The 24,926-nt window shown below is 47.0% G+C and overlaps 1 protein-coding gene across 1 annotated transcript; it reads left to right on the plus strand.

The window, feature by feature from the left end:
- Positions 1–18,100: 18,100 nt before the first annotated feature.
- Positions 18,101–20,246, plus strand: LOC101753574 (indole-2-monooxygenase). The gene is made up of 3 exons (XM_004974489.2): positions 18,101–18,605; positions 18,701–19,162; positions 19,272–20,246. The coding sequence occupies exons 1-3, from the start codon at positions 18,351–18,353 to the stop codon at positions 19,911–19,913; spliced, it is 1,359 nt and encodes a 452-aa protein (XP_004974546.2). The 5' UTR covers positions 18,101–18,350; the 3' UTR covers positions 19,914–20,246.
- The last annotated feature ends 4,680 nt before the right edge of the window (positions 20,247–24,926 follow it).

Consider the following 24,926-nt stretch of genomic DNA (forward strand, 5'->3'; position numbering starts at 1 on the left):
TCTTTGGTCATAGATATTGTATCGCGTCGTAATCGACTAGGACTAGGAGTCTTGAGTTTAGGATATAAATAGAGACCCTACGAGGTCTGAAAAAGATGTACAAACACAAACAAACAAATCTACTTTATTCGCAATTTACTTTCAAGTCAACAACTTCACCAAAGTTCTCTTTTTCTTCACGAGTTCTTCCAACCTAGCAGGGCTGCATCATCTTTATCTCTGCTAGATTAGTGTCTAAGCCTCCTATTCCAGCTTAACCAAGTTTAGGTTAACTAGAGTTGTTACACACGCACACGTTATTAATGGGAAGATCCACAAATTTCGCCTGGCAAGTTGCACCGTGCTGACGGAAGGCCCGCGATTTCTGTCCGTAACTCACACTGTTGTCTGCTTCAAAAGCACGAGGGGCACGGAGCCGTTGTCACTCTTATCCTCAACCTCTCGCAGCGCCTCCGCATTGAGCTCACTGAGCACTTCACCGCCGCATTCGCAAACCCTAGGTTGCGCTGCCACATTCCGCATTCCTCTCGCGCACGTGCCGCTGCTGCCCGAGCCACCACACTGCTTTATGCGTAGGAAAACCCTAGTCCACTTTAGATCCAAATTTCAAAACCTCAAAGCAATGGCGCAGACCTATGCTCCGATGCCTTCCTCAGTGTGGATGAAGAAGTGTTAACACAAGAGCTCTTGTCCGTGGGCTCTTCCGCCCGCAAGTGCTGCTCGACTAGAAGCCCACTGCCGGTTAGGAGTTCCCGTCGGAGGACACGGTAGAGTTGGTACTATTCGCACCATTCTTCGAGCGCATATTCGGGATCCCTACTGGAGTTTTCTTTCGCGGCCTCCTCAAGTACTATAAGATTGAGCTGGTACACTTAGACCCAAACTCAATCTTGGACATATCTGTTTTCATCCATCTGTGTGAAGCTTTTTTGGGCATCCCTCCCCATTTTCATCTGTGGCACTATCTTTATGAGCTGGAACCCATAGTCACCAAGGGAAAAAAGGATCGGGTTATTGGGGGGGGGGCTAGATTCTCATTGTGCCCTAAGAGGGTGCATGAGTACTTTGACCTTCAACTAAAGGATTCCCACAAGGGGTGGCATTCCGAGTGGTTTCTTATTGCCAATCAGAAGCCCGAGCTACCGCCGCATATGAGTTATGGGCTAGTGTTAGTAGCCAAGTGGCAAAATCTGCTGACCTCGAAAGAATAGGTCCAAGTAAAAGAGTTGTTGGTGAAGATGGCGGACCTAAAGGCACAGGGGCTGACACCCACGGCCATCAGCATCCATTTTTGTTAGAGAGCAACACAGCTAATCAAATACTGAGTACATCCGTTGTACGAGTACTCGGAGCTAGAAGATCCGACCCGGGAGGTCCCTGGCAAGGTACCTGATGAGGCAGTTGTTGGTCGGGTGTCCGAGTTCTTCATGGGCGAGGTCAGCAACAAGGATGCCCCTAAGGCCTTTTCATTGAGGATACCATCGCCTACCCCGGTAAGATTGTACTCAGCTTTGTTTTGATGTGGTGTGTTGCTTGTTTGCAATCTTTCTGACTTGGAGCAATGACTTGGCTTAGGATGATGCATTTGTTTATTTTTGCCCTCCGCCATTGCCTTGTGGGGCTCCAGCGGCGCCGCCAAAGATCTGTCCGGCTGATGTGCCAGTCGTACCATGGGCTAGCCTTGAGTTTGATTTTGAATCCTCTTTTGTGCCCGTCGTTAGCACAGCCAATGAGAGCGGTGAGGATCAGGGCGCAGGACGGCAGACCCTGCAGGTCGTGCGCGAGCGACCCTTTTCCAAGGCATCGTAGCTGACTGGAAAGAAGAAGAAGCTGGCCGGCAGGAAGAAGGACAAAGTTGTGCCGAGTACTGCTGCCGCAACTTGGTCGGTCAGCGAGGCAAAGTCCGACGTGCCAAGCTTGGCTGCAAATGACAACAAGCCAGAACTCGAGAAGACCACCATGGCTCATGCGGCATGCCTCAAGAAGGTGTTGAAGGCAAAGATGCGCAGCGGTCCGAGCGAAGATAAAACCGTGCCACCATCGCAACAGCGCCCAAAGTTGTGCTTGAGGAAGAAGAGAACCTCTATGAGTGCTGCCACCTTTACACTTTCTATGTTTATGATTGCAGTCTGATCTTTGCTTGGATTACTTGTTTGTGATGATGATGTAGAACTGGCGTACGATCTGAGGACGGCAGTGCACAGCTGACGAGGTGCTCGGGCCAGACCAAGGCCACCAGTGGTCGCACCATTGAGCAGTCATCGGCCACAAAGATCGGGATTGGCGAAGGTGGTCAGACTAAAGAGGTTGCACTGAGTCCTATGCCAGAACAAGTTGAGGTCGGTGCTAAGGCTGCCGATGGTAGCATGGCTGAACCCAAGGTCATGGAGGAGGTGGAGGAAAACGTCGTGGCCGAAGAGGAGGCTGAGGAGGACATTGGGGCTGATCTTCAGCAGGATGAGCTGCCTAAGGATGATCCATTGCCTGATTTGCCCACCTTGGACGGAGGAAATGATCCTGACGCCTTCAACATCTCCAGGGATGACCTTGTTGGGGACGCGGTGCAGGACAAGAGAGATATTGTCGAGCTGCAGAAAGCATCCTCCATGGTTTTCCGAGTTGTTAATCGTAAGTTTGTCGACCAACCCATAGGACTCACATTTGAAAACTAGTTTCTTTGTAGAGCTCTAATTGTTTTAATGTGAATAGGGTCTGGCTGAGTGTGCTCACAAGAGGGCGGACACGATCCACCATGCTGAGCAGTATTGTCTGAAGGCAACGCGCCTAGAGGCCAACCTTGAGAAGGCAAGGGGAGACCTCGAGAGTCGGCTGGCTCGGTAGAGCCTCAAGAAGGTAGCGCATAATGGACTCATGAATGGTACAGTGTGCCGCCCTATTTTAATCAATTTTTGCTTTAGCAACCTTGATGCTGATGCAATCCTGTGTTGTTTATGCAGATTCTGCCATGCAAGTAACCAAACTTTAGTGGAGCTTGAAGGAGTGCGAGGACACCAAAGCGTGCCTTCAAGCCGACATACAATAGGTAAAGATTGATTTTGATTTTGAGAAGGAGATCTTGAGCTTGAAGTTGTCAGGTATGCTACGCTGACTTGTTAAGTCATATTTCTCTTGGATGTTGTCACACTGATGCAGACTTGGTCAGTCAAATAGATTCTATAAGGAGGGAGGAGAGGCTCAAGCGAGACCTAAAAGGGTGTGAAGACTCCAACAAGCACCTCTAGGAAGAGCATGACGCAGCGGTGAATCATGCCAATGCGCGCAAGGAACTCAAGCGCTGCTTAGAGGACACTGTAAGTAACCTTCAGACTGACTAACATGTAATTGCAGGGTTGGAGTTAGAGCTGCAGGAGCTGCGGAAGTTGGCTAGCTATGTTATGGACATGATTCAAGCTGATGCCAACCCATCCAAGCCAATTTCGCTGCTCGACCATCTCAGGGCTTGACCAGGTCAGTTGAAGAGTCTGCTGAATGATACTATCGTGGAGTGTGTCAATAACACTTTTGCGTTGTTGGCATCACACTTCCTGTCGATTCCCTTGGAGCATGCTACGACAGGAATCATGGCTGACTTCGAGGAAGATAAGATTCTTGAGGTGGCTGAGTAGTACCATAACACGGCGGAGACTATTGTAAATGACCTTGACCTGTAGGGAAAATACTTTAAGATGTGTTAAACTATTTGATGAAACGATGAATGCAACATTTTTATTTATATGTGATGAAGAAAAACTCCATCCCTCCCTTGGTTGGCCGGTGGGTTGGCTGGTTGGACAGTGTTTTGCTCCACCTACTCTTTATGGATTGGATCCAACCGACCACTCGCACGGTCGCCTCGGTGGTGGTTCGATCTGCTTTGCCTAGACCTATTTCAAGAGTGTCTGGACGATGTGGACCAAGAGTTTGCAAGTTAGTTGTTGATCTACTCCTCGAGCTGGGCATTGGCAACCAGGAGTCGCACCTGAAGTCATCGGACTTGGTTTGAGTCTGGAAAATGTTCCAGCTCAACAAAGGCATCCCCTAGGTTGGCCTGGGGTGTGGCGAAGATGTTGTGACCAGCTTGCTCAAGGTCGGCTAGTAGATTGCTAACGCGCATAGGGCGCCTGCGTCTTTCTTGAGCACCATCTTGGTCAGTGTTGTCATGATCATTGCACGGCTGCTGGCGCTGGTCACCTATTCCATCTGTGTTAGTGACAGGTTGGTGTTGGGTGCCAGCTTGCTTGTGTTGGCGCCATGCTGTGCAGTTCTGGTTTCTGGCATTACGACCTTCTTCTTGACATTCCTTTTCGCCATCCTGAGGTGGCTCATCAGCGGAGACAATGAAAGCTTTGCGATCTAGCATGGAAGAGTTGCTCTCGTTGTCTCTTCCATAAGAGTTTGGTGTTAGGACGATGCGAGGCACTTGGAATTCACCACAATCCAAAAACTGTGCGGGTTCAGGCAGGTCTCCGATTGGATCTGAAAAAACTAATCAAGCTTGGCAGAGTACTCGAAGGCCAAGTTTCATAGACCGAAGGGGACGTGGGATGGGCCATGCGCCGACCTGGTTTCATGCAGCGCCACCTCGGATAGCTCTATGCACTTAGCGCTAGTGATGAGGACATCAACACCAACGATACATCCACGCCTACACAAGTACCAATTTCTGGTCCTATTACTCATGCCCATGCTCGTCAACTTAATCATCAAGAAAGTTCACTCTTGAGTTCCTATTAATCCTATTTAGACCATGGATACGCATGCACTCTTGTTTTGGTTAGGAACTAGGGAGAAAAATGAAAGGGAAAAGGACTCGCGCAGGCTGGATTCGGACTTCAGGATAGCACAACCTTGTGATGGTCACCACGGTCGCATACGGACTTGGATTGGAGCGTTCAAGTACTTTACGGATTCGTTATGAAGTTTAATGTCATATGGATTTAGACTCAAGTTCATATATAGTCTGAGGCGGCCGCAATGACCGATTTACTACCGAGAGGTTTTCTGGTGCTGTGTCACTTTAATTTGGCCCAATGGGCCGTGTATCAAGTCAGGTCCAATAGAGATGCGTCCTAGGGTTGGAGCACGACCCCAACACCCTGGTGGTCATCCTCCTACCTTCATATACCCCTTAGCTACTACCAAGAACAGTTGGGTTTTGTTTTGATGTAAGTTTAGCCATTGCTACTTCCTTGTAGACGCATATGTCGACTAGACCATCCGTTCTACTCAATTTAGAACCCTAACTTTGTGATTTCAGATTAGCTTTTATCTCCATAGTTGCAATAGAGTTGCTTGTTCTACTTGTTCTTGCTTGTTCCTTAATTGCCTGCAGAAATTACCCTAGTGGTTTGGTTGATCGTGCTCCACAAGATCACGGCGACCATTGGAGGTTGGGTATCGGTTGCTAAGGAGCAGCATCCTTGGATGGTTGTAGTCAGGCCGTGAATGTCGTCTCCATCTACCAATCGAGTTATCCCACACCTCTCATCAAAAGATCGGGAATCAACCCTAGCGGATTCCTATCAGCTAGTACTACTGATGCGATCTAGCTAGCCCCATGATCAAGTCGGAGGGCATGGATGGGCGGGCGCCAACGAGTAGATTTGGAACCTTCTCAGAGAGACAAAGTTCACTGACTTGCTGGGCAAGTGGCATGACTATCCTTGGATGGAGAACTTGTCCCACTGGAATAGATCCAGTGGGAGCCGAGTTGGTGCTGGATGCCGAGTCGATGGGAGTCGCCAAGTTGACAGGAGCCATCGAGTTGAAAGAGAAAGTGGTCAGATTTGAATCCTCTAGCATGGTTTTGATCTGAATCTGAACCGGGTTGGTAAGGAGGTCCTTCATGCTCTCGGGAAAAACAACTCCAGGATGGGATGCCATCGAGGTCGCAAAAAAGATCTCGCAACCCACCCTACTTGGCGCGCCAACTGTCAGATTTATAAGCCCAGTAGTCCACCAGGGGGTTACCCAAGTGGTTGATTTGAAGGTGAGGGTGATTGCGAAACCAAGAACTCGAAGGTGATCATGAGAACACAAAGGGGACAAAAGGTTTTTAGATAGGTTCGGGTCTCCGGAGAGTAATACCCTATGTCCTGTATGCGTGGATTGTATTGCTTGGTATGAGATGAGTTGTCCTCAGGGGGTGCCCTTGGCCGTCTTATATAGGCTGACAATCAAGGATTACAAGTCGGTTTGAATCTAATCTACTCAGTATTTACATGAAAAACAATCTGAGTTGGGCTACAAAATGCATCCCACAATGTCCGGATAGATTTGAACAGTCTTGTTGCCTTGACGTGTACTCAAGTAACTTCATGTCCTTGACCCACATGCCCTAGTCGGGCGGTCCTACCCCTTAGGTCCAGCTAGTATCCTCATCAGTAGGGACCCATAGGGTACCCATATCCCTCAGTCGGAGTCCCGAGAGGGTGAGCCCCTAGGAGGGTCCTTCGTTTGCCCGTCAAGCCACCGGTCCTGAGAGTCCTAGGAGGGTCCTCAACTGGCGCTATTTCCCCAAGGCTATTGTCGGGAGTCCCTAGAAGGGGCGTGTCGGTGGTGCGCTCGGGCGATGTGCTGCTCCCACCGGGAGGTGGATCCTGCTCTTCCCTTTCAACCACTAGATCCATGCTCACCACCTGTGGAGTTGCGGTGATGTACAAGAGCAGCGGCTCCTCATCTCTGGGGTGACTAATATCGGCAACATCGAGAGGTACAGGTTCAATCGCTTCAGGGCTTCACTTTCTTCCTCGGTCCACTCAAAACGCCCGCTCCTCGAGCCTTGAGATCAATCATCCTAGGGCTACCATGCAGCTGGTAAGGCGCTACACATCCTTTTGGCGGGTGGAAGGCTGCATGCACTCGATGGCTTCCAGCATCTCAGGGTTGGCTTCTATCCCTCAGTTGAAGATAAGGAAACCCAAGAGATTCCCTGATGGTATTTCAAACACGCACTTCTCCAGGTCGAGCTTCAAGCATATCGCTCATGGATTGTCAAATGTTTCGGACAGATCCTCGAGCAACGTAGCTTGATCCTGGGTGTTGATGATGATGTCATCGACATAAAACTTGATGTTTTGGCCTTGTTGGTCTCCCAACGTGATGCACATGGTCCGCTGGAAGGTGGGACCGGAATTCTTTAGGCCAAACAGGATGCGTACGTAACAATACGTTCCCACTGGGGTGGTGAATGTTGTCTTCTCCTCATCCTCCCTTAACATGCTTATCTGGTGGTACCCGGAGTACACGTCTAGAAAAAAAGGAGGTCACATCCTGCTGTGGAATTGACAACCTGGTCAATGCGGGGTAGCAGAAAAGGATCCTTTGGGCAGGCCTTATTGAGGTCGGTGTAGTTGACGCACATCCGAAGCTTCATGTTTGCCTTCAGCCCGATGATCGGGCTGGCCAACCACTCGGGGTGGATGACCGGGCTGACCAACTACTCTGTGGGCTGGCCTCTAGCATCTTGCAGACTTGCTTGCGGATGAAGTCGTGCCTTTTTGAGGCCCACCATCATACTTTTTGCTGCACGGGCCGCACATTAGGACGCACGGCTAGCTTATGCTCGATCACCTTCCTGGGGACCCCAAGCATGTCCAATGATTCCCACGTGAACATGTCTTGTTTGCCCAGAGGAAGGCGATAAGCGCGCTTTCCTATTTGCGGCCCAGCTGGACCCCGATCTTGGCAACTTTGTCGGGGCCATCCCTAAGCCGAACCTCCTTGGTGAGCGCGGTGTCATTAGGGATGATGCACTACTTGGTTGGGGGGTGCGAGTTCTGCTCTAGGCGCTCATCATCATCACTGGCGCAGCCGCGGCCAGGGCCTTAGAGAGCTTCTCAGCACAATACACAACCCCTCTTACGTTGGTTTTCACCGAGATGATCCTGGGATCTTCAGGGTCGAGTATGCATAGTGTACTGCCACCATGAACTTATCCAGCTCTGGTCGGCCTAGGATGGTGTTGTACACCAAATCAAATTCCGCCACATCGAAGGTGATGTTCTCCGTCCGGAAGTTGTTTCAGTTGCCGAAAGTGATGGGTAGTGTTGGTTTAGAGCAAGCTCTTCACCAAAGACTTGAATAAAGAACACATGAATGGGAAACAACACTCTCTTAGGGCTTGTATTTCTCCAAAAATGTGAACCCTTGTACAGTACAGGTGCCTCCCCTTTTATATGGAGGCCAACGGACTTTTACATACTGAATTTACCCTTATTCAACCACTACTTCCAAGAATATACTGTACATTTTTGTAAAGAAAGAGTCCTAAACTAACTTGGACACCCTAAATGGGTCGCGCTATTCATGCTACTAGGGTCACGTTCACAACGTGACCCCAATCTTCTACACCTTCGCTTGAGAAACTTGGGTTGGCCGCCGGATTATAGGTTGCCGAGGAGTACAACAAAGACCAACTCACAACCTCAACCTAAAAGTCATCCACGTTGCCTATGGAGGAAACACTGGGCGTCGGAGAAGGGGCGTCACCAACTTCAATTTCCATGCTTGAGACTCCCTCTACTTCCTCGGGGTCCTCCTCCTCCTCCTCCTGAGCCATAGGCTCATCCAGCTGCATCTCCAAAGTGTGGATAGCATCGAGCCCAGCATGGTGCTCAGCCAAGTGCGCATTAGCAACCACGAGCTCCATCTCAACCTCCAATTTTCCTTCAGCAAGGTGCATCATATCCTGCTCCATGTCAGTTGCTCTTTCCTCTAGCTCGGTAATCCTGGTCTGCATGTCGGAGACCTGTATGCCCCTCTGGATAAGCTGATATGACTATTCCACCAAATCTCTCTTGGCGGTGTTGAAATGCTCCTGGGTGTCTACAGCTATCCGTGCCAAGATAGCCCTAGCCCTTCCCTGAAGCTCAACCAGTCGGTACAAAGTGGTCATGCACCGTGTCGCTTTGGAAATGGTGACCAGCGAGTGTGAGGCAGCCAACACCTCCATGTTGTTTACTCAGTCAAGACAAGCCGGGTCCATCCGATCCCTGGCGGGGAACAAACCAATCGGGTCCAAAAGGACCTCAAACGGGTGTAGCCGGTAAAACTGAGTGAGAGCCTGCAAGGCAGCTGATTCCCAAGTATCCTCAAGGGTGTGACCATAGGTCGAAACCTTGAGCTGGGGCCACTCGGGCTGCACTAGGGGTGGAGGTACCAACACTTGCACGTTGCATCGCTGCACTCCGTGCTCCCGGTACTCACGTCCCGCGTAAAGAGGCGGCGACTGGTGCCCAAACCACCTCAAGGTGTCCCACAAAATAGTAGGAAAACCCTCAAAGTGTAGGCATGTGGAGTAGGAGGAGCCATCAACACCACGAAACACATGTCCAGGAGCAGCCATCTAGAACCAAAAACCGAAAGAAGCATGAGATTGAAACCCCAAAGGAGAAACATATTCTGGGAGGCTAGAAAAGCTCAAAACTTCAACAAGGGTTCATTCAAAACTTCCAAGTTACTACCAGCATTCTCTCCTGATAGTTGGCAACAAGTTTTGGAGAGAGAGGTGGAGTGAAAACAGATCAGACAGGGTGAAACACTCGGTTTTCTGACCAGAGCACATGCTGAAAAGGTAGCTAGAAATCCTTAAATCAAGGAAGAGCTTAAAACCAGGGCAAGGTTGTTTTAAGGATGTGGGTTTACAGATTTTAGTTCATGACGCATGCACAACCTACCTCATCCTCTCAACCAAAAATAACAGCCAAAAGCCTTGGTCTTACGTAGTTAGTGCCGGTGGCAAGGCAACAATTATGCCACTCCCTATAGTATCTAGTCGGTCTCCAATATCGTTTCTCTTAGGCGAACGTGATTAGTGTACCTGCAGAAAACACAACCACATGAACCTTTCGTGCCAGCACACACGAAAGCGTTCCCAAGCATTACCGTTCACTATAGAAATGGTACTCATGCATTTAACGCTGCATGGACAGCGCAACAACTGTGGAAATAGGTCCCCTTTGAATAGGACCATATAACCCTTCGCATACTCGTGATGAGGAATCATGCGCACGTGTCATAGACGTGGGCGATCAACCATGATGATAGGCCCGTTGGAATTGGACCATACCAACCATCGCATGAGTTAACATACGGAACCTGCGCATGTATGATAAATGTTGGCGAAAACAACCGCGATGATAGGGTCCTTTGAATAGAATTCCTTATCAACCCTCGCATACTCGTGATGCGAAAATCGGCACATGTATGATGCATGTGGCGAAGTGCTGGAGGTTAGCAAAATAACCAATAAGTAATAGCCACCTAAAATAACCAAAAAGTTCCCCTAGAGCCTCACGTACTAAGGTCATCCTTAACGATCGTATGACATTTTTCAACACATTTCTTGCAAATTTTCTTTAGAAAAAACAGTGTTGAGGATCCATTGTCTTCTCTGTCCTGCTAACCTGCTCTGGTACCAGCTATGGTGGAACCACTTGGATTAACTTAACTAAAGCACGGTTAAGTCGCCTGACACGCGATCACATGCTTTAATCAAGTTAACTCGGCAGTCCGTCGGATTTCATCCGATAGAACCACTATACAGGACCGAATTAGCAGAGCTCACACGAAGGTGAGTGGTTCCAGAGAATACAACACACCATCCAACAATTAAACAAGTTCAATAATTTATTACAACACTGTTTCAAAAATCAGAGTTTTACAGAGTTTTTAAGCAGCGGATAAAGATAAACCATCGGAAGCTAGCGCCGGGGGTCGAATGTCACTGATGAGGCTGATTAGGACATCACTGATCCCTCTCCTCGCCGTCCGAGGAGGGATCCCACTCGACCGTCCACCTGGGAGGAAGCTTGGGAGGCCAAGTGCCACAAGCGGTAGATTCGGAAGCTTCAACATCACCTGAAAGATGTGCCACAAGCAAGGCTGAGCTGCTAAGCTCAACAAGACTTAACCGACCGGTTGGAAACTACTCCACCAACTTCTAGACATGCAAGGCTCTTTGGCTGAGGGGTTTGTTTTGCCAAAAGTGACTACAGTAGGTCCTTATTTTCAATATTTTAGCTCAGATTCTAAGTTCATTAACCAGTCTATATTAGCAACATATGCTAAACAAACATAGTTTCCAAACAACTTAAGGAACAAGCATCAAGGTTCATATCATCATCATGTTCCATATTTACTCAGTGTAGTATAGTGATCAAGCAGTCTCAATCTGTGAGAGGCAGACGAATCGATTCGAATTTCTTAACCATGCATGGCGAACCTAATCTCACGACATCCGCGCACCACAAAGGGTCGCTTCCCTTGTCAGACGTCCCCATCAATCCCCTGACTCGTGTCAGGCCCACTTCTCTTGGTACAAGGCTCCACAGACCCAGCCTCTGCCGTTCTGTGACCACACTTGTCACCACATGCGGCCACAAGGGAAAACTCTATTCCATAGACAGCGGATCGAACCGCTCACGTCCTGGTTCAATCAGGTACTAGGCTTCCGCATCCCATACTAGGTATGAGATTAGTACTTTCAAACACTTGATCACGAACACTATCACATCTCGACCTTAGTCCAATTTCAAGTAGACAGACGGGGCAATCCACCGACCACCAAAATAGTTCACAAGGCCCTGCCCCATCCACCGTCCTTATAGTGGTGACAAAGGAGAACAAGCAACTCCTATAACTCACGAGTGACAGGGAATCACTCGACTTTTACTGAGTCCTGTTAAGCACTGCAACTACTCGGCCTATCATACTAGTGTTCAGATCAAGGGGACTAAGTCATGCATCTCTGGTTTCAACCAATTCCTGTAACGTAAATGCACATACATACAAATGAAGGCATGCACAAGTTTAGAAAGACTGGGTTATGCTCCAGGGCTTGCCTTCGAGCGAGGTGGAAGCGAACTGATCTTCGACGCTCTCGAGTTCAGCTCCCGCAGGCGGCAGCTCGGCTACAACTCCATCTTCTACCACCGGGTGCAGTTCGTACGTGCCGTCAACGAGGTTTACCTCTGCACGGAATGCAAAAGCAAGGGTCAACATTTAGGTGGTTATTTCAACAACACTTGCAAGATTTAGCCTAGAAACTATAGCAAAACTATAGGAAAGGTGTGAAATCCCATTTTATTGGATTCTACTCAGAAAGAGGATTCCAACCCAAGTGATTTCACATTTTTCTGAGTTTTCCTCGATTTAAGATGGATTTCGCAAGCTTGGTCGATTCAGACAAAAATAAAGAGTCAGATCCGGAAAAACTTACGATCTGACCCTTAGACCTAAGGAATAACTGTACCGGGGTCCTTAGACTTAACACAGAGAAGTTCCCAAAATTTTACATGGATACCCTTGGTCAAAAGAAAAGGGTACAGCCGAGCCCTCAGGCGAGGCGGACAAGGGTCGGGCGAAGCAGATAGGGGTCGGGCGAAACGGAAAGGGGTCGGGCGAAACGGATAGGGGTCGGCAGCTTACCTTTGGGCCTACTGACGAAGTCTTGGGGTTGGAAGAAGCAAGCTCAGGCGGAACGACGAATGGCGCTAAGTTTCGGGCGGCGGTGGCGCTTCTTGAGGGCAACAAGCACTTTCTAGCACATCGCGAAGGAAGGCGAAACGGCTGGTGGGGTGTTGGGTGGAAAGGGAGCTCCATAGAGAGCTCAGGCGGTGGCACTTGCGCATGAAGCAGAGAAGCGTGCGGCGGCGAGTGCGCTAGAGAAGAACAAGTAAGCAAGGCGGAAAGGCGGTGGTGGCAAAAGGGAACTTCGGTAAGAGGCTTCGATACTCCCTTTTATAGTTGCGCGGAAGAGAAAGAGTTCGAGCAGCGCGAGGATAAGATCGAAGAGGAGGGAGTGCTCTGCCATGGCGGCGATTGGTCGACGTCTCCATTGGCCGGTGAAGCGGAACTCCGGGAACAGGGTCTTACGGTATTGGGCACTGAAGACAGCGCTATGCAGGAGCGGTTTTGCCGGACGGAAGGATTGGCGAGGTAGAGCGCGTGTTTGGTCGCGTCAGGCGCTGGATTGGCTGCGGCGGCTCTGTATCGGCGGACAGGAGGGGGAGAGAGACACTGCAGGTGAGGGCGCTGCAGGCGAGGTGACAAGGCAAGCAGTGATGCTAGCAGTCGCGGGACTAGCGGCTTTGCCGTGGCACGCTACTGGCAAGGCGGGGGAAAGGAGTCGTCATTGCCGGCTTAGTGGTTGGCGAATGCAGTATCGTCGCGGGGCGCGTGCATGGGCAGTGCGACTGGGGGACGACGGAAAAGCCAGAAGGCGTTGGGGCGCGGCCGGGGATCCTGGTGAGGAGACGCGTGCAGGAGGCGAGGCGGACTGGCGCGGCAGCGGGCAATCTTCGGTCGCAGCGGTGGCAGGGCACCTGGCGCGGCTGGTGAGATTTCGGGCGGGACGAGATGGGGTGGAAAAGTCTGCAGGGCGCTTCCGCACGCGATTGGGGAGGAGGCGCGCTGATCCCTGTTATTGCCGCCGGCGACTGGGCGAGGCGGGGCTCGTCGGTGAGGTCATGCCACGCGGCGGCGGCGCTCTGAAACAGGGCGCACGCGCTCTCTGGCGCTCTTGGCCCAAGAGGTCCGCGGAATCCTTTCTGGGTCCATCATCCAGCCTCTTGCTCTCCCAATTTTCTGAACTGCACCACTTTGACTCCCTTAACAAGAGTTGTAGTACTCAAGCCAAGGCCCAACTCTTGTAATTGGTTTGAGTTCAAAAACGTAGTGGATTTGGGGATCTAAAGCTTCAAAGTTTAGAGGAACACTGGTTTTGGGACTTAGAGACAAACAGCGGGTTGCTGAGTTTCAGGGGTCGGGGCTGATTTGAACTGCAGTTTTGGGGATCTTCGGAGGTGAATTGGACCAAGGTCCAACTAACAAAGTTGTAGCACAGACTTCATTCTCCAACTTCCATAAAGGAATTTCTGCGCGTTTAGCTCAACTTACCAAAGATAAGTCCGCCCTAAGGCGTGAGATCAGACTAATTTTCCAGACTTAGCCGTAATGGCTAAAGGAGTTTGAGTTGACCAGATCAGGGAACTTGTCTTAAGATTAAGCTCGGCTGATCTAAATCTAGATCGTTACAAGGAGGCGGTGGAGGAGGAGGATGGCACGGTGGATCCGGAGGAGGATGGCGTGGTGGAGGAGGAGGATGGGGCGGTGGAGGAGGAGGAGGCTGCCCGGCGAGGGGGGGCTGGCAGCAAGGGCGGTGGGGTTGAGGGGGAGTTGGGAGAAGAAGGGGGGTCGGTGGTCGGTGGTGCAGTCCCGGGGTGGTGCTACGACTGGTACTAAAAGTTTTCGAACCTTTAGTACCGGGTCATAACACCACTCTGTATTAAAGGGTCACTTTTAGTACCTGGTAATGTTATGATCCCGTACTAAAAGACCTCCTAGGATCACAAATTTAGACCCAGTAGTGATGCTAATATTAGTACCGGATTAAAATGTAACCGCTACTGGATTCGAGAACGAATATTCGTATTTGTAGTAATGATTACGGAGAGAGAGAGATTGTAATTTGGCTGCTGCCGTGGCACCGAGGTATGCTGTGTACTTGTGTTTATGTGAAAATGCCTTGACACCTGGTGTGACTGCGGACCGATGTGTGGGGGCGGCAGCGGCTCCTCAGTCTCGAGGATGACGGTGCTCCTAGATCTTGCCCCCTCTCTTATTTGGTTGAGCTCACCTGTTTTGGCTCGTTTCTCCTGCAGTAACTCCGTTCTGCGACGGCTTTCCGCCTTCCGGCGAGGACAGCACGACCGCTGCGGTGTCGTGTGCGGCGAAGAGCTCCACAACATCTTCGTGGGTGACTCTGGGGCGGCCGAAGAGCAAAACGGATCAGCATTGGTAGACTGGGACGGACGATCTTCCACGACTCCAAGAAACGGATAACATGTTCCGGATAACCTTTGGAAGCGTGCATGCATTACATGTGGGAAGTCCTAATAAAAGACTAATCGAGGTTAATTTGAGCATTTCGCTATCAGTTTGTTACGTGAGTGTAATAAGTTCTATGACTGTTAACAAACCCACCGTTAAATACATATCGAGGAGATGGAGATCTTAACATTGACAAAGCCATATCGCATACTTTATTCGTTCCAAATTATAAATCGTTTTTGCTTTTCTAGGCGCATAGATGTTTGTATACTTCTAAATATAATGTATGTCTAGATGCATACAAACACCTACATATAGAATTATATCTAAATTCATAACAAAATCTATATATGTAGAACAGTCAAAACTATCTACATTTTGAAATGGAGGGAGTATATGTGTATAATTTTACGGGTATTAGGATTTTGAACCCCCACTGCTGGGGAATCCGCCTTTAGTACCGGGTGGGAACACCCTTTAGCACCGGTCGTGCAACCGATACTGGTATATCGGTACTAAAGGGGACCTTTAGTATCGGTTCAAATAACCGGTACTAAAGGGGGGCCTTTAGTACCAATTGTATACACCAACCGGTACTAAATTATCTGCCACATCGTGCGTGGCTGAGGCCAATTTAGTACCGATTTGAAATACCGTACTAAGCTATTTTTCTTTTTTGTTTCTTTTCTCTTTTTATTTTCTATTTCTTTATTCTATATTAGTATTTCGTATTTGATTGCTTTACGTATACTAGTTCTTTACGTATACTAGTTCTAGTACGCTAATCTATATAAAGTTATATTTAATTTATAATATTATAGTTGAGATAATATTATACATAGACATATTGTGCATATACATATATGAATAATATTACATTGCATTAACTTTCCAAGTTCAACATTTTAGATCAACTATCCTGAACCCACCTGACGGTGATGTAGATTCAATCAGTCATTATGGAACTTTACCGCTGGATTTAGTACCTCATCCAAAGGAAATTCGCTGAGTTGTTCTTGAATTGCCCTGATTTTTTCCGTCTCGAGTTCTTCCTTCATGTGTATAATCTGTGTCATTAGCAAAGGTTATTATATTAGATCAATGGATTTGCACAATTAGAACTAATATATTATTAAGAAACTTGTCTACGTACTATGATTTCATGGCCGGTCACACGTTTCGGACCTACAAAGCCATGAATGAACTCACAAACAAAGTATCCGTATAAATTATTCTCCGGATCCTGCCTCAAACACTATACATATGGCAAAAGAAGTTATGAAATATTTATTGTGTTCAAGGAAGTGACACGAGATGTGCAAATTCAATACATACCAGAAATTCATAGTGGATATAAAGTTGCTCCTTGAATTCACCTGAGTGATGTTGATGGAAGCGAGTCCATACTTTGTTAAGCATAACTATGAGGACGGCGTACTGATCTCTTGGTCTGCTCAAACAGTCCATGATATAGACTATGCTTCGATCAACCATAATAATAAGGAGTATCCAGTGAAAGCTGTACATATATGTATAGTGAAAAACTATTTAATCTTATTTTTAACTAATAGTTCAAAAAATAAAAGAGATAGGAAACACACTCACTTGAAGTTGTACGACAGAAGTATGTACTTCATGCAATGTCTCTTGTCCAAAAAATTATATATATTCTTCAAGGTCCGATTTTGTTTATCTCCTACAGTTGCCTCATTTATAACATCTGGCCCTGTGAAGCCAACATCATAGAATCCTTTATTCCAGCAAGTTTGAATTTCCATCCTGCATGATACAAAATAGAATAGGAGATAAGACGTTGCACAATGACTAGAGCGGGGATTTAGAAGTTAGAGCAAATTAAATACTTACAAAACTTAGGAACTGATGTGGGCCTTTAGTACGGGTGGAGGCTTCAATCGATACTAATGTATGACCTTTAGTACCGGGTGAACTCTTCACCCAATACTAAAGGGGAGCATGGGCCCAACTGAGGAACTAGTCATCAGATTCAGTACTAGTGCCAACCAGTACTAAACCTCGGGAGGAATGCTGAGTTTTCCAGTAGTGCCCTTTTGATAAAGTGGTACCTTATTTCTCTATCACCATATGAAGAGTTGGTTTCCCTATATCCACCAGTGGAAAACCCACCTTTAGTCCCGGTTGGTAAGCCTCATAGGTCCCGAAAAACCAACCGGGACTAAATATTCGGAACTAAAGGTCCCCTCTTTAGTCCCGGATCATATACCTGGGACTAAAAATCCCCTTTAGTCCCGGTTGGCAGTACCAACCGGGACTAAAAAGTTAAAAAAGTGCGGGCTGCCCGCACCGGCCGCCCGCTCGCGCCAGCCCCGCCCTCGCGCCTGCTTGGAAGAAAGGGAGAAGAGGAGGAGATAAGATAATAAAGAAGACAAGGGAGAAAGGGAGAGGAGGAGAAGATAAGGTGGAGAGAGAGCGGGCCGCATGGAAAGGGGGCTTTTAGTCCCGGTTAGTAATTCCAACCGTGACTAAGGGGGGGCCTTTACTCCCGGTTGGTGTTTCCAACCGGGACAAAACGCCCCACCAGATTTTTATGCCTCACTAGCCATTACAACCGGAACTAAAAGGAAGCCTTTAGCCCGAGTTGATATTTCACAACCGAGACTAAAACTCCTCCCGTTTGTGGTGGCCTTTTGACCCGGGACTAAAGGCCCTTTAGTCCCGGGTCCAAAGACAACTGGGACTAAAAATGTTGAATGGAAAGTCTCTTCTCTACTTAGTGATCTATGTAACTTATTTAGGGGGTGTTTGGATTATAAAACCAATTGCACGGATGGAGACTAATTTGCAAGACAAATCTATTAAACCTAATTAGTCTAAGATTTGACAATATGGTGCTACAGTAAACATGTGCTAATGATGGATTAATTACGCTTAATAGATTCATCTCGTGAATTAACCTCCATCTATATAATTAGTTTTATAAGTAGCTCATATTTAATCCTCTAATTAATATCCGAATATTCAAAGTGACGGAGACTAAAGAACCAAACAACCCTTAAATCTCTAAATTCTTTCTGAAAAAGAAGAGTAGTAATAATCATCTCAATCATTCATGCTACTGTTCAAGAAAGAAAAAACGATCGCTGAGCAGCCAAGATAGTACCGCATGCGAATATAAAACTTAAACACTCACGCAACTATATATATGGCAGGCAAAGGCTACTTTCTGTACCAGAAAACACGACCACCTATACACCAGAACAAGTTCGTACGAGGAACTAGGAACCATGGATGTGGCATACCAACTCCTGCAAGTGATCACCACACCTCTAGCACTACCACTCCTACTGCTAGTCCCCCTCCTGCTGCTGCTCCCCTCCACCTCTCGCCGAAGCCGTCATGGCAGCAAGCAGCAACTGAAGCGTCCCGTGCTGCCTCCTTCCCCTCCGGCCCTGCCCATCATCGGCCACCTGCACCTCGTCGGCGACTGCCCGCATGTCTCCCTCCGCAGCCTCGCCGCGAAGCATGACAGCGGCGGTCTCATGCTCCTCCGCCTCGGCACGGTCCCGAACCTGGTCGTGTCGTCGCCGCGCGCTGCGCAGCTTGTCATGCGCACGCACGACCACGCCTTCGCCTCGCGGCCGACGTCCAGGATCTCGGACGCCCTGCTTTACGGGTCGTCGGACATCGGCTTCTCCCCCTACGGCGAGCACTGGCGCCAGCTCAGGAGGCTCGTCACCACGCACCTCTTCTCCGTCAAGAAGGTGAACTCATACCGCCTCGCCCGGCAAGACGAGGTAATTAACTAACTAATTATATATACTGTCAACGTGAAATTTATGCAGTATACATGCACTTACCATGCATCTATGATCTGTTCCTGCGTGCTTAGGTGCGCCTGGTTATGGAGAAGATCCGGGAGGCGGTGGCCGGGTGCAAGGTGGTGGACATCAGCGAGATGATGAACACGTTCGCAAACGACATCGTGTGCCGGGCCGTGTCGGGCAAGTTCTTCAGGGCGGAAGGCCGGAACAAGCTCTTCCGGGAGCTGATCGTGACGATCATTAGTTTGATTGATGGGTTCAACCTGGAAGAGTACTTCCCAAGGCTAGCAAACGTGTTAGGTTCGCTCACCAGCTGGTTTGCGAGTAACAAGGCCGAGAAGACACACAAAATATGGGATGAGTTGCTTGAAACGATAATAAGCGACCACGAGGGACGGGGAAGAAGCTCTGAGCAGGGGCATGTTGTTGGCGGTGGTGTTGAGCAAGAAGAGACTGACTTCGTCGATGTGTTACTCTCAGTTCAGAAGGAGTATGGTATCACCAGAGACCATATCAAGGCCATCTTAATGGTAACGTACTTATTTCAATAAATACTAGTCTCTATATCATTAGAGAAAATATAACCTGGTAGCTCTGATTGTTTCACCCAACCTAAATAACGTGTCTATATATGTCCAGGACATGTTTGCTGCGGGCACGGACACGTCATCATTAGTTCTAGAACTCGCGATGGCGGAGCTCATGCGCAGCCCTCAGCTCATGACCAAGCTACAAGCTGAGGTGAGGGAAAACACACCCAAAGGACAAGAAATGGTGGCGCAAGATGACATAGCTAGCATGACATATCTAAGAGCTGTGGTGAAGGAGACGCTCAGGCTGCACCCACCAGTGCCGCTGCTTCTCCCTCGCATCTCTATGGTGGACTGCGAGTTCGATGGCTACACGATCCCCTCTGGGACGCGGGTCATCATCAACGAATGGGCTATTGGTAGGGATCCGGAGTCCTGGGAGAAAGCAGAGGAGTTCATGCCAGAGAGGTTCCTCGAAGGTGGCAGCGCTGCGGCTGTCGATTTCAGGGGCAATGACTTTCAGTTTGTGCCGTTCGGGGCTGGCCGGAGGATCTGCCCTGGCCTCAACTTTGGCATGGCTACTGTTGAGATCATGCTGGCAAACCTTGTGTACCGTTTTGACTGGGAGCTGCCGGCTGGCATGGAGAAGGAGGACATAGATCTAACGGAGGTGTTTGGGTTGACTGTCCATCCCAAAGAGAAGCTCATCCTGGTTCCAAAACCACGTGGTAGTGTTGTTCATGCCGCGTAAGTAGAGTGATCCTATAAGCCTTGTTTGGAAACACAATACTAATCCTCTTCAATCCATACCTACTGGGAGGGGTTGAAGGAAATTTAGTGTTTTCTAGAGTAATCCACATGTATCGAAAGGGAATGAGTTCATCCAAACAAGGTACGTGAGTGTGCATCTATAGGCCACAGCACATATAGACGTCCTTGTGCCCATTTGGTATAGTAGCCATATGTATACGATGCTACTTTACTCGTTATAAGTACTGTAAGACGAAAAAAGCATGCACGTTCATTCACCATATAAATGGTACATATTGTACATTAAAATTCTGATAAAACAATATGCAGTATCTATACATCTTTACCTATTATTCAAGCAAGTAACGTTTCTGCCTGGATTTTTCGTCCGTCGGGCTATTTTTCAAAAAAAACCCTGACATTTCGTGATATCAACCCGCAGTCCAATTCTTCTGAGTATAGGGGGGCTCGAGTGGAAAAAATAGGAAAACAAGGGATTAAAGCGAAAAGAGTTCCGCTCCATCGTTCCCCTCCCCTCCCTCGGGGGATCGAGATCCGTCGCACTCTGTCCGGCTCCGGTCCCGTCCCTCGGGGGATGTAGACGCCGCCGCTCCGTCCGGCCCTCCACCCAGCTCCCTCGTCCGCCGCTCCGTCCGGCCCTCCACCCAGCTCCCTCGTTCCCCTCCCCTTCCTCCGCCGCCCTCCCTCTGGGGATCTAGCCGCCGCCGCTCCGTTCGGACCTCCACCCCATGTCCACCGACGACCTCCCGCCATCCTCCGACATCGACGTCATCATCCTTCGTCGACTTCCCGCCGCCGCTCCATCCGGATCCGGGGCCTGCGGTCAGTTCCCACCTTCGCCCTCCTCCCCATGTCCATCGACGACCTCCCCTGTCCTCCGACATCGACGCCATCATCCTTCGTCGACATCCCGCCACCATTCCGTCCAGATCCGGGGCCTGCGGCTGTTTCCCACCTTCGCCCTCCACCCCATGTCCACCGACGACCTTCCGCCATCCTCCGACATCGACGCCATCATCATCTTCAGGGACCCGCGCAATGCCGACCGTGTGGACCCGGTAATGGCCAGCGCATCCTCGAGGTGGCAGCGAAGTGGGCAGTGATTGGAGTGGAGGCTAGACTTCCACGAGAGCTCGCTTTCGATTCGGATCGGAATCGAGGCTGAGTCGGGGCCAGACTGCCAGGAGAGTTCGCTGCCAAACCGGATCGGAATCGAGGCCGACTTGGATCGGAATCGCTGCCAGGAGAGTTTGTTGCTGAACCGGATCGGAATCGAGGCCGACTTGGATCGGAATCGAGGTTGAGTTCTTGCCTGTATATACATAGCTGCGTGGTTGGGCATCTTCGACGTGTTTGTGGCAGACTGCCAGGCGCCCAGGTCCTCCTCGCCGTCGAGAAACTGCTCTGCAACACGCTCATAGATCACCTCCATCGACGCCAACAGCTCGTGTGCCCTAGCATGTTCGGCTTCTTACTCTACTTCCACAAAAGGTACGTAAGCATTTACTTAATATGAAGGTATTTGGCCTCTAAATTCTATCAAGCTATTTGCCCTCTCTGAATTTTCTGCTGGGCTGGATGCTGTAGTTTTCAATAGAATTATGTTATTCAGCTACTTGCATCTCTATTTTAACATATTGCGTTTCTTCATTTTGTGGTTAGTCATAAAAGGAACATCCCATACTATTACTGATAGAGAAATTTCAATTTTGCTGCTTTTGCAGAAAATGGATTCTCATAACATTGAATCAAGCAATGCTAATGGTTTTGATACTCGACCCTTAAAGAAAGCAAAATGTGAACAGTTGAATGATTGCAATTTATCACCATCGCCTCCATCATCAACCTCCCTGGCATCATCATGTGATAACATTGAATCAAGCAATGTTTATGATTTAGATGCTCAGCCCTTGAAGGAAGAAAAATCTGAACAGATGAATGATCTTGACATATCACTATCACCTCCATCACCAACCACCCTGGCATCATCATCTCCGGTTAGTGTTTTTGCTGTTCATGTAATTTAGTGGATTGGTTAATGATTTGACAATTTTAGGTTTTTTTTTAGGAAAAAGATTCTTACACTATTGATTCAATTGTTGCCGAGAAAGTGGCATGTTCTGAATGGATTGACTTTGAATCAGATAATGACAGAAGAATTCTATTAGATGACGAGAAGCATCAAGATCAACATGAACAATACAAAGTTGATCAAACATATGACTATCTCCCACAAGGTATGTTTCTATGAAATTTTTATTCACTGTGTTGTTGTTTTTAACTTTTAACATCACGTTAAATTTTTTGAATATTTGCAGATTATGAAATGACCGACCTAGACTACTGTGCTCAAATAACAATAGAAACATCTTTGAAAGATGATATACTTGTGAAGATAGATGACATCTTTGTCAGACAAGCTCAATTGTCATGCTTGCTAGATTCAGAAAAATTCCTAAATGATGATGTAAGTAACTACTTACAAGTGAATGCTCTTCGATCAATATTTTTTTCTTATGTAATAAAGGTTTGTTATTTGAATCTTTGTAGGTCATCAGCGCGTATACATGTTGCATAAAGGATCAAGCCCATTTAGAAAGTAGGAATGATGTTAAATTTTACTTTGAGAATCCCTTTATTTCTGTATTGCTAAAAAGGGATGGCAAGCTTGGAGTAGGTGAAGATGGTAACCATATCACAAAGATTGTGAGAAACTATCTTAAGCATGAAATGGTAATTTCTATCTCTTTAGTTGACATGTTCTAAGCTTGATAGATTTTAATTGTTAACTGTTCATGTCTGGTACTAATTCAATTCTTCATTTTAGATTCTTATTCCAATAAATATCAAAGAAAAACATTGGTATTTGGCTATTATTAACACACAGAAGTGTGAACTACAAGTACTTGACTCATTGTGTTGGGACTTCAACCGAGGTGACCTTGCTGATACGGTCAGTTTCTACAGCATTCATACTTGATCCTACACTTAAATGCATTTTTACTGATATTAATAATTTAACAGCTACAAGGACTACAATATCATTTGAACATAATTGGAAGGCAACAAAACTTGATTAGTCATAACTGGAAAGACCTCCAGGTTATTTTCTGGATAATCACAGAACAACTACAAGAGCCAATGCAGAAAGATGGGTATGTTCCAAAAAAAAATATGCTAACATATATAAGATTATTTATTTTCTTGTTTGGAGTACTCAGTATTTTATAACCATGCAGCTCATCTTGTGGACTGTTCATGCTCAAGTTTATGGAATACTGGACTGGAGATTCACTATCTCATCCTATTACACAGGTTTTTTATTTTATTTTATGGAATAACATAAAGTCAATTTCATGCTAATTTTTTACAAGTTCTAATAATGATTGCTACCATGCAGGAAGATATTAATCATTTTAGGTTCAAGTTAGCAGGTATATTATTATGTTGGAAAACAAACACAGCACAAACAACTCCTCAAAATATCTCATTGTTAGGAAGTTCAGATGGCCAAAAAGAACCCAAGGCATCAGATTCATTATCAGAGGAAACAAAATACCAATCATTAATGTCTGTTCTTTCTAAGATCAGTGTACATGAGTTAGTTGGCGGCCTTTGTGACTACATCAAATCAATTAATTGTCCAGAAACATTGGAGTAAGAACCTTCTAATTACTACTGTGTATTTTTTTATTAATAGCAGAATACAATCTACAACATCTCTGTTTAGAGTAGCTGACGATATAACAGCTCTAACTATCAGGGAGCTTTTAGCAAAAAAATTTCTATGTTAACTATTTCATGGTTATTTGTGTGTGTGTTCCCATATATCATGTTGCAAGGTTTCTGGTGTATTGTTCCTCCTGTCATGTTCTGTTCTGTTTTGTATGTTTTGTTATTAGTATAATGGATATCTATACTTTCAATAAGACAATTTTTTCTTTGTCTGGACTATATAAAGCAAACTTTTTGTCTTAATGCAGAAAAGTATGGGTGCGAAACTCTAAGCCATATTCCATTAGCTTGACTCTCAGGAAACTGCAAGAAATACTGAAGGAAGATCTGCCCATGGACCGTGATTGTTATAATTTGGTTATTCGAAAATTCATGTTTGATGACATCCAAATGATGAACAAAACCAAAGGAACAATATCAAAGCATTATCTAGACACGCGGTTTTGGGTATGTTCTTATAATCGCAATCTAAATATATTCTTTTTTTTCCTCAGGTTTGCAACCTTGGACGACACCCAAACTTCCGTAAAAAGATAGACGTGGAACAACTCGCAGAAACCGTTAGTAGCTGGCCTGGTGTTAATTATAGTGTTTCAAGATGCAAATTGGTAAGACATCACTTCCCTATACCTATAAGCACAACCTATAAGCACAGTTCTTGCGATTATAGCTACTAGCCGTCTTGTAGATTTTAATGCTCTTGTTCTAACAACTACCATTTTGCATATTCTTATACCAATAGTACAATTCAACAAAACCTTTATTCTGCTAATACTAAACCAAGATACAAGAACCGTCTATATTTTAGACCCTACTCCACTTGACCCTGTTTACAAATACAACCCAAATGCAAGATATGTGAAGAAACTTTTATGTATTGCTGAATTTTTACCAAAAGCCATGTCAAAAGTATGCCCTGGATCTAGATGGAATGAGGATGTTTTCCTATGGCGTCAAATAATCTTATCTGATGTTCCGATCGAAAACAGGTAAGCATTCTTATAACATGTAACCAGAATTAGTTTGTTTACTTCTCAGACAAAAAGGAAATTAAATGCTTGTTTTGGTGGACATATGTAGTAACTCTCCAGTTTATTGTACGAATGGTTATATTCTCTACCCAAAAGCTGAACATCTATTTAAATAAGAGTAGTTCTATCTTCAATGTTCAACATATTATGAAAATATATGTATTAGAATAATCACTGATGTTCTTATCTTATCAGAGAACTATCCGGTTATCTTGTTTCTCTCTTCA

Source organism: Setaria italica, chromosome VI (assembly GCF_000263155.2).
Source record: "Setaria italica strain Yugu1 chromosome VI, Setaria_italica_v2.0, whole genome shotgun sequence".
Taxonomy (NCBI): domain Eukaryota; kingdom Viridiplantae; phylum Streptophyta; class Magnoliopsida; order Poales; family Poaceae; genus Setaria; species Setaria italica.